The sequence below is a fragment of the Zonotrichia albicollis genome, chromosome 3 (genome assembly GCF_047830755.1).
Source record: "Zonotrichia albicollis isolate bZonAlb1 chromosome 3, bZonAlb1.hap1, whole genome shotgun sequence".
Lineage (NCBI taxonomy): Eukaryota > Metazoa > Chordata > Aves > Passeriformes > Passerellidae > Zonotrichia > Zonotrichia albicollis.
Genome location: NC_133821.1, coordinates 43313666 through 43326644, shown reverse-complemented (window position 1 = coordinate 43326644; position 12979 = coordinate 43313666). Strand labels below are relative to the sequence as shown.

At 35.9% G+C, this 12979-nt stretch overlaps 1 protein-coding gene across 7 annotated transcripts in view; it reads left to right on the top strand.

Moving 5' to 3' along the window:
* The window catches only part of CEP170 (centrosomal protein 170), a 94454-nt gene that overhangs the window by 19472 nt on the left and 62003 nt on the right, over nt 1-12979 (top strand). For all 7 annotated transcript variants that reach the window (XM_074537257.1, XM_074537256.1, XM_074537255.1 and 4 more), the window contains exons 2-3: nt 4622-4767; nt 9610-9699. In XM_074537257.1, the coding sequence (XP_074393358.1) occupies nt 4663-4767; nt 9610-9699 (195 nt within the window). In that variant the 5' untranslated portion in view covers nt 4622-4662. The remainder of the gene's footprint in view (nt 1-4621; nt 4768-9609; nt 9700-12979) is intronic.

Below are 12979 nucleotides of genomic sequence, written 5' to 3'. Positions count from 1 at the left end.
TCTTTCTGATTTGGTTACCAGCCTGAACTTCAGGTCTTCTCCAGCCATTACTGGCTCCATCACTGCTCTCATTTCTGATTTGTCCCTTGTCATGGCCTATTTCTGACATTTGCCTTTCTTAAGTCCGAATTCCAAAATCTGTCTAGGTCTGGTTCAAGTGTCTTGTCCTTGTGTGGTTCTCACCTGTGTCTCTACCCCTCGTGTTTGTTTCAACACAGGATGAGTTGAAAGTACTGGGGAAAAGGTGCCTTATTTTTGTTCTAACTGGCACTGTAATACTAAAACAGCATGCTCCACAAATTTATTGTTATTTAACTACCTCTGTGTAGACAGATGTGTTGAGAGAATTTATCTCTCTCCTTGTTGAAGGAATATACACGAGGAAGGTTTTCAAAAGCCTCTTGCTTGTCTTTGTCTATTTGGATGGATCTGTACGAGAGCAATAAGGTACAACCTGATACTCAGGCCTTCTGCCACATTTCAATGCCAATTTACATAGATGAGTTACAGCTAATATTTTCTTAAATTGACATAGAATATTCTACTCTAACATTGTTTTAGAAATATTTCAGTCATTTCTTCAGAAATTTGCCTGAATTTCCTAGGCAGTTGTAAAGATAAACTCAGTTTTAGCAAATACTTAATTAAGACAGCTGAGAAGGTAAACTTAATTCTAACAAATACTTTAGCAGCTGGAAACAGGAACTTATAAGGGCAAATAGTGGGCAGCAAAGGGCTTATGACTCTGTCAGTACTGTGTCTCAGCTTGGTGCATGGCTTTTTAAAATGTTGTTTTAAAATATTCATAAGTGGAATTTGTTGTACAGTAATAGGATAATTGTATGCCATTAAAATTACACTATTTTCAGTCTTAATGTAGAGGACTACACTGCTTAAAAGTTGGAATTTCAGACATATATTAGGTTTCATTTAAATTTTAAATGTAGCTTTTTTTTCTCTGTAGGATTGTTGTCTCAGTGTTCACTAACTTTAGTTTGAGCTGTTTTCGGTTACAGGCAAGTACAAAAACATGGGCTGTAAAATGCTCAAATTTGAAATCATTAGGGTTTTTTATTTGCAATAATGTGAGTGTATCAAAGCTAATCTTGGGTGTATCAAAACTAATCTTGGCAATGTCTAAACAGACATTGGTTACACCCATCTTTTGGCTGCAGTATCTTAGTTCTTAGGAGTGAAGTATATTTACAGGGATGATGCAGCCAATTTCTCTGTTGCTGCATCATCTGTTTCAAATGGCTTGTTACTCACATGTTCATTCCTACGTGCTGGTTACTGCCTTTTCAAAGTTGTAGTCCTGCACCATAAAATGCCGTTTCTTCTGCAGACAAGGAAATATTTTGCAGCTGCCATAGATGTCTCAGCTACTGACTTTCAGGCATCAGGAATGAGGCTTTGAATGATCAAGTCTTGAGGAAATGTTTGCTAGTTTGGTTAAAGACTACAACACAATACTGTCATTTTAGGAAATACTAATAAAACCAAATGCTTCAATAAAACATTTTAAATTCTTTTTTTCTAGGGTAGAAAAAAAGTGTATTTTCTAGGGTATTTTTTGTAAATACTGCATCTGAAAAGTGTAGTCTGTACTGGAGTAGGACAGGTCCATCTGGGACAATATCCTGACATGCATAAAGAAAGGCTAGGTAAGGAAGAGAGGTTTTTGGGTAGGACTGTGAAACCTGACTAGAGCATCTTCCCAGCCCCTAAAAATGCACAGTGCATGCACTTCCTGAGCTGTAAGTGGTGTCAGTGCATGTAACAGGATTGCTAATAAGCATTCATGAAAGAAAAGAATTGCTTTCTGAACCCTGTGTAACCATAACATTTCATTGCAGGAGTTATCATGACCTAAATTTACACTCTGTAAAGAGACACTTCTTGTGACGATTTTGCATCTGTCATACTGTAATTTAGTTTTCTGTAGAAAAGGCAGTGAAGTGTCTTTCATTCTTGTATTGTTCAGAACACTGCAGCCAGAGTACTTGAGACAGCAGTTTATTCAAAACATTGCAATCTTTCATGAACTTTTTGGGATGCAATGTAACTGTCCACATATTGTCTATAGGACTGATAAGTGTGCAGTTCCATATCAAATTTTTGATGCACTTTTTTTGTTCTGATATTAAGCAACTGTTGCTACTGGATCCTCTTTTCAGGCAGTTGTGCTTTGCAGATTGCAGCATAGCTCTGATCAAAGGCATTGGTTTATTCTAAAGAATACTTTGAAATAAAATATGTATCTAGGTTGATGGTTTCTTGCAGTTGAGACAGCAACTGTTTCAAAAGAACAACATTATTAAGTTCGATAGAACTGCTGATGGACTTTTAACTACAAATGTGCTGCCAAGCTGTGTGTCAGTGATTGCTTTGTATAATGCATTTTTTAAAAATAATTTCACATAGCTTAATTTAATCTGTTTGTTGTCAGGCTTTATAATTTTTAGGAAGTTTGGAGTGTTGGTTTATTTTTCCCTAGCTCTAGTTGCTGACCTACTTGTCTGTTTTATAAATAAAAATAGTTTTCCTCTTTTACAGTCAATCTACCTGTGTAAACTACAACATAGTTTTTACTTAAAAATTTTTCCAAATTTCAAATTTTTTCTATATAATCTTGAGACTTTCGTATGAATTTCAAATTAGAGCAGGAAGGCCAAATGGTGCAAATGTAATTAGGATAAACAGATGGGATATTTTAGAAGGTAGTAAAATATAAACAGAATGAGGAGCTCTGATACTGAACAGCATGCTTGCTGTCAAACATCCAGTTAATTTACTTGTTAAAAGCTGGAATGTAGGTTGGCTGTTTGTGATACTTCCTTTTCCTCTCTTAAAGGGAACTGAGAAGTGTAATTTGATTGACCCAGTTTATCTTATCATTTTAAACTAGATTAAATTGAAAATGCAAATATTCATTTCCTTCACAGGTGCTGAATAATCCACTTTAATTGTTGAAACAGGTATTTAGTAGCTATATCACTTTAAGTTTTGTTTCAGCAAGTTCTTATTGTAGATTTAATTTTAGTTTTTTTAGTTTATAGGAATAAAATATGTTAGAGATGCTGTATTACTTCTGTTGAGTCAGATAACATTAAGTGGACATAAATTTCACTTGAATGTGTTGTGATACAGCTGTGGAAAGATAATTCTATTGTAAGTATTACTATAGAATACTGTTGCAATGCATATTTACTTTATTATTCAGTAGCTCTTTAGCACATCAAGTCATTCTAAATTCTTCCATGTGAATTGCATTACTTTTTTTTAATCTGGGTTGGCAGCTCTGCTGGTACATTTTACCACCTTTTGAGTGTTTTGTAAAAATCTGCTTTGTCATGTCACATGCTGTTTTGACTTAAACTTCGTTATCTTTACATATTTTACTAATTTCTGGTATCTCCTTGATTGTAGTTTGACTGATGGCATACTGCTTGTATTGTCATTTTATTCAGTGTTTCCATTTTAGCTCTCATTTTGAGAACCTCACTGAATTCTTAGTATTTTTCAAGAGTGTGTTCAAGCCCACTCCAGAGGTATGTCTGCTTAGAGTACATTTGGTAACCTTGCAGAAATTCACTAATTGACATATAAATAGAAGAGAAATGCCAGCTATTTGGTACTGAGAGAAAAGCTGGCTGCTTGCTTTTGATTTTCTTTAGTTTCCCTTTCAATGAATACAGTGTGGTTATGAATGAATGAAATAATTGCTTTGGCTTGCATTTTCTTTAGGAGAGATTTGGAATACTCTTAAAGCTTTTTTCAACTGTTGAATTGCTCTGAAGAGAAATTTAACCATATTTTTGTCCAGTTTCAAGTAAATCATATTGTGTGAAGAAGTTTTCTGTACAAGATTTTATCAATTTTTATGACATTTTAAATAGCTATGGGTTTTCTCTTCTGTTTTATGGAATATGTTGGATCTTTTATTGATAAATAATGGTAAAGTTTTGTAGGAATGCAATGCTTCTTTTGGATTTCATACTTACAGATAATCTATTCTAATTTGTTAATTTTGTTCTGCTTCATTTGCAATACTAAATGCACACTGTTAAATTTCCAATAGATGTTTTATCCTGAAAAACTGAGATTAAATAAGAAGCAAAAGTTCCATTAATTTAATTTTTTTTTTTAATGGAACTGGTGCTGTACAAAGGACTTGAGCTTAAAATCAGGTGAGGTAGTTCTTTATCACAGGAAAATGTAATGATACACGTGCAAGTTACTTGCTGTATTTTGTCAATGTTTGCTACAGAACTGTTTGTTGGTTGTGATAGTGAAGCATTATTGTAGCAATTATCTTGATAATCAGTGGTCAAATGCTAAAAGCTTTCTGACAGCATGACATACAACTTTGGCATTAGCTAGCTGCTTGCTCCTTTTGCAGGAGGTTACCAGTTAATTCTGCCCAATTGCAAGGAGCAGAGCCTGAGAGTATGCAAATCTGAAGCCTCTCGCTTCCTGTGATTGCTGAATTCAGTACATGCTATTGAGAATGCTGTATTTTCAGAGGCTTTTTGTATTCTGCTCACAGTGTTTGCTGAGCAGAAACTGTAGCTAAAAATAACTAAAATGAATTTCTCTGTTTCTTTCTTTCTCACTGCAGGATGACGTAGCTTTGCCAAGGATTTATCAGCTAAGCAGAAAATGAGCTTAACATCCTGGTTTTTGGTGAGCAGTGGCGGCACCCGACATAGGCTGCCACGAGAAATGATTTTTGTTGGAAGAGATGACTGTGAGCTGATGTTACAGGTAATTGCTTCAGCCTTCCATGTGCAGCTGCTCAAATCATGAACTTAATGCACCAGCTTCATGCATTCCTTTTGAAAAAGAAATTTCCCAGATGTTGGGGAGCAATTGTTTTGAAGAATCTTTTGTGTCCTTAGGGAAAAACAAATAGTTTAAGTTTTTTGCCGTCAGTCGTGCAGTTACTGCTTAAGTACAGAGAATCACATTTTCTTCTTATAAATCAAATGCAGAATGCAAGGATAGAAGATGAAATAAATTTTACAATATGACCAGTAAAGTAAGTAGACTGTGTTCCATAAAATGTGGTAATGTTAAGAGAGCTGGATGCTTTTAAAAGGAGCCTTCTTTTTTCAGCAGCTTGTAATCTAATTTAGTCACATGATTTGATGTAATTCTATCCCCATGCCCTGATTGTGTTGTACAAAGGAAAATGAAATTTGTAGAGAAGAGTATTTCTCTGTCTCTGAGGAAGTTGAATGACTCAATTTAAATAGAATTGAAAATACACAAGTCAAAATAGCTTGATCCTTCAGTAACTTCCTCAACTTTGAGGATGACTCTGTGGGGCTCATAGATGTGTGTAGCTGTGTTGTTATGTAGCCATATTGCTTGCACTTTGTCCTATCAAAGCTTTAGTCCTCTGATCTGCCTTTTTCTAATTTTTTTTTTTAATGACTGATGGTAGTATTTTGGGAATTTCTTCTTAAATTTTTATTGTTTCGTGTAGAGCTCTTAGGAAGATTGAACTTAAAACTAATATTCTTAACACTTCCTACCATTCAATAAAATACTTTGTTTTGGAGTTTTTGTTCCCAAAAGTTGTGTATGCAGCCATTATTGGCCAAATTAGAGTCTTACTTGCAAATGAAGTGCTTAGAGATGTAATTCTACATTTATTACTCAGAATGTAGTATCTCTAGTAAATTGCACTTGGCTCTCAGCCTCAGAAGGCATTGAGATATTTTATTGGTGATATTAGAAAGCACTTGGCAGTACTCTTGATTTCTCTTTAAAAACAGATAGGATGATGTCTTGGTAATTTATGTGGGAAGTATTTAAAAAACCCAAACAAACAAGTGCACAGATAAATCCACCAACATCCAAAACAACAATGAAAAAAAAGCAACCAAATAACCCCACTCCCCTGGTTCCTGCCCAGTAGCTTACAATCCAGAAATGCTTTTATTTTACAAGTAACTTGTTTTAGAGGACTGTTTTCTGTAAATAAGAGAGCATCTTCTTTCTTCTCTGCTATGCCATCCATAGTAGATCAGTCCTTGGAGTGAAACATTTATGCTTTTGTGTTACAGAACTCCACCTTCAAAGGTAGCTGCCTCTTTGATTAATACTGTGAATAGATTTGATTTTTTTACAAACATTATTTGTTGTGCATTTACTTTAGAGTTAGTGAAAAAAATCAAGGGGCATGGGGATTTCAAGAATATTCTTTTTAGCCTGCTGCTATGTTAGGTCTACATGCCAGCATGACTGTAACACCACATAGTGCTGCAGGGGGAGGAACCCACCAAGAGAGAAGCTAATAATGTGTTCTTGTTCTCTGTGTGTAGCTCTTTGTGCAAGACCTTCCTCTCCACTCTTGACAACTTGGTTGTTCTCTTACTGCAAAGCATGTGGACAATGCATGATAAAGAAAGCAGAATTTAATGCTTTTATTCATAATTGCTTGACAGAAAACATATTATAAGGGCCTTAATGAAAAGAATTTTGACTCTGTTTCATGCTTGATAGTCCTCAGATCTTTACCTGTAAACACTGTTGTTCTAAAAGGTTTAGTTCACATCTGGGAATACAGATCTGCCTCTTTTTGTAAATATGTTCAAAAAGTCTTCCTGTTTAGCTAACTGTTCCATTACACCAGCCTGCTTGTGGGTAAATACTACATTTCCCCCTTCTTTCACCTTATGGTTAGAAATCTTTTTGATCATTGTTGGAGAAATTATCTCCAAGAAGAGAAATCTACATTATTCACAATATCAGAATTGTTGGCAAAGAAGAATGCATTTATTTTCTGTATTCTGAATATTTTCTTAGTAGTCTGGATTGAATTGAAGAGTATATATGTAAAATAACACAAGTTAGAAATTTGTTTTAACTGAGGATGGAGTTTTCTTGTTTGTATGGCATTTATTGCAGTTATTCTGTGATTCCTATTTCTGCAGACATATATAAATCTTTGTACTGGATCTGGCTGGTTGGTAGGGTTTTTTTTTTTATAAAAGCCATTATGGTAGTGTTTTGGATTTGTGAGCAGAACACTGTTGATAGCACACCACTCTTTTGGCTGTTGCTGAGCAGTGTGTGTGCAGTTCCAAGGCATTCTCGCTCACTCTGCTCCTCCTACACACACTTGGCTGGGGGAGTGCACAAAATGTGGAGAAGGAGCACAAACGAGGACAGCTGACCCAAACTGACCAAAGGGATATTCTGTGACAAATATTGTGTTGTGCTTGGCAGTGAAATCAGTGGAAGGGGCTTTGGGGAAGATACCCACTACTCAAAGACTGTCTGGGCACTGTGCTGCTTGTGTTAGGTGGGAAGTGATTGCCTTCTCATCACTTGATTTGTTTTACTTCTTCTTCCTTCTTCCCCTTTGCTGCTGAAACTTGACCCATGAGTTCTTTCCTTTTGCTCTTCCTGTTCTGTCCCACATCCCGCTGGGGCAGCAGAGAGGGAGTGAGCAGCTGGGTGGCATTTACTGCCAGCCAGGGCACCACAGTCTTACAAAAAGGAATTTTAAAAGCCCTTAAATTTGAATGGAAGGCTGCAATAACAAAGCCAAAGGAAAAAAGGCATTCAAAAGACTTGCACTGTCTTTGCACCTGCAAAGATCAGCTGAAATGAATAAAAAGTCCAATTATATGTAAGTAATTTGAACCTGAGGAGAACTGTGAAGTTCTGTGGAATTTCAAGTGTTTCTGTAAAAACCACAGACTTGAGTAATCATTCTTAGCATTTCAGATGTGACACAGTATCATGATGCTTTGAGGATTTTTTCATGTTCTTCCTGTTTTAACTTATTTTTAATAGGATTTAACACATAAAGATAATTAAATAAATTTTTAGTAATACAGTATGTATTTGAATAACAACATTGAGAGAAGTTAAAAATTTTTTTTCAATACCTTAGGTGAAAAAATAGGGTAATTCTTGGTGCAGTGGTTCCACTTGAGTGTGGAAAAATGTAATGTGTGCTTGATACTGTAGGCTCAGCAGAACATGCACATCAGTGAATTTCATTGTATTGAGATTGTTTTCACTTGAAAGGTTACTAAGTTAGTAGAAAATGAACCATGTTGCTGTGTCTTCATCTGCCATTAAAAGCACTTAACTGATGTAGTATATTAGTGCAGCTTATATTGGCAGGCAGCTTGTTCATTTGTCTGTCTCTTCCTTATTCTGCACTTTGATACCCTGCCCCCTCCCATTATATCCCTCAAAAATGTGGAGCAAAATAAAAGGTCTAAATATAAAATATTAAGTATAAGCAGGAGAACAATGATCTCACTTCTTTGGGGGGAAAGCAAAGTGGTCATAAGATTAAATGGACAGGAAGAATGAGAAAGTAAATTGAAAATAAGGAAAATAATAGTAGCAAGTCTCAGGAAATGGAAGAGGAGTGAGGTGATAACTATGGGATTACAATAAGAGAAAACATTTCCTTAGGAGTAGTGGTTGTGTGTTCTGATGCCTTGCACTGGCCAGTGCACTTGGTAAGGCAAGTCTGTCCTAGAGCTGACAGACCACAAATGCTGGTACACAGAAGTCATGGAAGTCTCAGACAGAAATGTATCATACTGTGCAATACAGTCCTGAAAAATGAGTTGAGTAGCAAGGATAGAAGATGAAATCTGAAATCAGGAGCTGTGCTGGTGGAAGGAGTTTGCTGCTGTGCAGTCATTTTGTGACAGTGCACTAGCAGAATGAAGAGCAAACATAAGATCAAGTTGGGCTGATGGAGAGGATGAGCTGTGGTCTCCATTCTCTTGGGAGCTCTTGAAGGTGTGCAGCTGCTGACCATGTGCATGCATGAAGGAGACACATCCAGCCCCACCTCCCTGCTTGCCATCAGCACCTCAGGCTGCAAACATTTGGCAAGGAGTGAGTGCTGAAAGAGGGACTTGGGTGTTAGGGAGCTGCTGTTCTTGGATGAAATAGTAGCCAGGCTTGTTCCTCATCTGTGTGGTGATGTTTGTATGTGAAATAAAGAATTAATGAGAAAAATAGATGGATACTGAGGTGCTTAAGGGAGGACTGAGAAAGTCAGAACTGATGGGAATAGTAATTCAGGAGCTGCTCAAACATTTAGTGAAGAGACTTTAGCTAATTGGTTCAGGAAATTGAGATCAAGGAGAAACACTTGGAATGCTTGTATACTACAGTAATTATCTCAGATGTGTGACAGGAAATGGAGTTTGGGAGAGAACAGCAACACCCCGGAATCATAGTCGTGTCTTGAAAGATGCATGTAATTAAGCGGTGAGAGAGAGTGTAAGAAATAAAGTGCAGATGATAATATTAGGTTAAATATCAGTGATCCTAGACTGAAAAAAAAATAAAACCTTTGGATGAGGTATATCTGGATCTGACTGGTCATATTTAGGGAAACATTAAGAAAATTATTATTTTGAATTTATTTAGGATTCTGCTATGGGTACCTGGAGTTGGGTTAAATATTATCCTTTTAGTATGTGGGACTGTCTTTTTAATATAATTTGAATAAATGTGCTATGTAGAAAGAGAACAATCCCACTGCTCTAAGAAATAGCCATAGCCACCTCATGTGGTTTTCAAATACCTTCTTTTATTTGCTTTAATATATTTTAGTCACGGAGTGTGGACAAGCAACATGCTGTACTCAACTATGATGCCTCTACAGATGAACACTTGGTGAAGGATTTGGGCAGCTTGAATGGGGTAAGTTAACATCGGAAATAGATAGCTCTCCATAGTGTTCTGTATCTTTGTTTTGGGATTTCTTTGAGCCATTATTAATTGTACATTAATACCTTTTTAATGCGAGTCTGGAAATGGGGGAACATTCAAAAGGAAAGTTTAGTCTTTGCAGGGGTTTTCCACTGCATGCTTTATAAAGGGCTGCTGTTAATTCCAGTAAAAAGAGGGCTTTGGCAATAGGAAAAGCTCAGAACAATAGAAAGGAGTGTGTTATACCTGTGTACTTCAGAATTAAAAAAAAAATCTTGACTATAATGTCTAAAAGCCCTGACATATTTCTATTTGTAAAATGTGCTATTATGATATGGATTTTATTTCACATGTTATTTCTTTTTCTTCTGTTACAATAGAGAAAAGAATGTTAAACTGTATTTCTACTGTACATATGTGGAAAAAAAATAATTTATTAATAACCATGTATGAAAATAAATTTAACTAATAGTGTATTTGCATTTAGTTTTTCAGAATCATTTTTATTAAAAATCTCTATGAATAATTTGTGTCAAGTAATTGCAAACTAATAAAGGAGAAATCCAAACAAAGTTTTGGATGACATTTTATGTTCTAAGGCTTTTCTAGGAAGTGCATATACAGAAGTCTAGCTAAGCATCACTTTTGATAAAAGTTTTTGATATTATAGCAAATTAATAAAAACATAGTAACTTTGTTATAGTTTTGTATTCCTTTAGATACTCCTTTATGACCTCTCTGTTTGCACTAGTTATGGTTGTTATTTTATAACTTTAAATGTTTGGCTCTGTTGTGAATGTGTACAGAATAAAATCATGAGTTCATCTGTGACTGCCTATTTGAATAATACTTAGAAAGCTGCTGATAGTGAATAGTTTTGTCAAGTACTTAAATAAATAGAACATGAACTCTCAAGTTGCTACCTTTTGATCTTGAAGTGCATTTTGAAATAAAACTCTGCCACGGTCTCTATTAGTTTTTCTGTATTTTAAGGTAACTAACTCAGCCTTCCAAAGAGTCAGTCTCACCTCCATGTGAAACCACTGAAGGGCTATATCCTTTGAACAGTTGTAGACATACAAGGACTTTGGTGCTTAAATATTTAATATGCCCCTGTATTTTCAAAGTTGGTGTGTTGTTTCAAGGCGGTGATCAAAAATAAGTTGAGCACATAGAATTTTTTTGCTGAGACATTTGATTTTATTCCCTAGTTGTGTAATTCTTGTAGTCAGTAGGCATACCTTCAGATTTTTGTTGCCTTGTCACAAAACTGGAATTGAATAGAAATATATGTTAAAAGGTCTTCATTCAACTCCTTTTTTTGCCTCTGATAGAGCTTTCAGTGATTTGCTTCACTTGATCTAATTCATTCTAAAGTTTGAGGTGAAGCTTCAGTTGCTTCAGAGCTGTTTATTCAGAGACATCAAAGGAACTCTTTCTTCCCACTGTTTTGGGCAAGGAATATTAAATCTCAGAGTTCAGTCCTTTGTCTTCACAGTGTTTTCCTTACTGTCACTTTCCCACTGTGCTTTTCTTTCATATCTCTGCTTACCTGGTTTCCGGTTAATGGAGAAAAAGCATTATTTTTGTAACACCATACTTAATTGTGTGGCAGAAAAATGGCTCAGTACCATATGGTGAACTAGGTAATAATTCTTCTAGTCTAGCTGCTGTTTGCTCTGAGAGCACCACCTCCCTAGCAGCCAGGTGCCTCTTCTAATGCCTCAGCAGCTGCTACCCTGTCTTATTTTGCATACTTCATGGAAAGATTTATTTTGCATCTCTCCAGCTGGTCCCATCTCTTTTGAGAATAGATACATACCTTTCTTAGTATAGTATTTCTCCATTCCTGGTAGAATGCACTTTAACCACACATGATAATTCAGAGTTTACGAGGAGGTGGCTAGTGCCTATATTTTGGTTTTGAGTGTTCTGAGTGTTATAATTTCACAAAGTGACTGTGATTGCACCTGATGCCCTAATGCCTGAATGTTCTTATATGTATGGTTGATTCACACTCAGTTCAGTGAAAAGGTTACAGGAGTCTTTTTCGTGGACTTCTAAATCAAGAAGTCTTTATCCTGGACACATAGATTTGAAAAAAAAAGGCAAAAGTAAATTTTAATACATTTTACATTAAGTAAAAGTGTATTTCTGAAAGTTTGTTGTGACTCATTGTGGACACTCCTGTTTTTCTTTTTATTTTCCATACAAAACAGGTGAAGGAATTTCTCTTTTCTGAAGCAAATGCATGTAGTTGCTAGTATGTAATTACTATTTCCCTGGTATCACTTGTGAACTCAAAAACTTACCAGAAGAAGTATTAACAATCCATGGCCCTGTTGAGTAACATTCTTCTCAGGAATATTTACAGGATAGCAAACTGATGTTTCAGGACTGGATTCTGAAAAGCTCAGCAAACTTTATGAAGGCTTAAAGACAGTTGGCTCTCACTATTTGAAGAATAAACTTTAGAAATCACGTGAATGGAGTGACTTAAAGGGGTAAAGGATTCTTTATTTACAGAGTAACTAGCTTTCTCAAGCTAGCTTTGTCTGGCATCCCAAAGCATGTGATAAGATTTTAAAGCTCCAGTAGCAGAGTAACCAAGACTTGGTTGTTTTATGCTGTGGCTTCAGTCCTGAGCATGAGGCTGTCAGTGAACTGCACACACGGTCACACACAGCCTTTGGAGTTCCTGCATTGGCTGTGCTGTGTATGCACAGGAATTTCAGAACTCTGACCTGGGAGGGAAAGTGCATACATACATATAGACATAGGTCTCTGCAAGGTGGCCTAAATTCTGTTGGTTCACTGAAATTCAGAGTGCCTTGATGATAGTCTTCACAGAGGTTTATGCCCTGGACTCTCAAAATGTTAAAGTGAAATAAATTTGCCTGAAACTTTCCTGAAACTTTCATTCTTGCAAACCCGTGACTAGTTGTACCTTTTGTTCTTATTTCCCATGGAAGATATTTTTTACGAAGTAGGTAAACAGTTTTTAAAATAATGAAATAAGCATTCTTTTCCTTCAGGAAAAAAAAATTAAATGGAAGATCCTCTTACTATTTTGGGGAAGGAGATTGTTTCTCTCTAATCACAGTTCATTTAATACTAGACTCATGAGAAACACAGCCATTCAAATATTCAGATTTTTGACTTATTTAATTATTCAGTTTTTTCCAACTTCCGAGTGCTTATAAAATGGCATATTCCAACTGTTTCTTTAGAAACACGTGCATGTTGTAGAAGTTTTAAGTTAGAAGTAGGA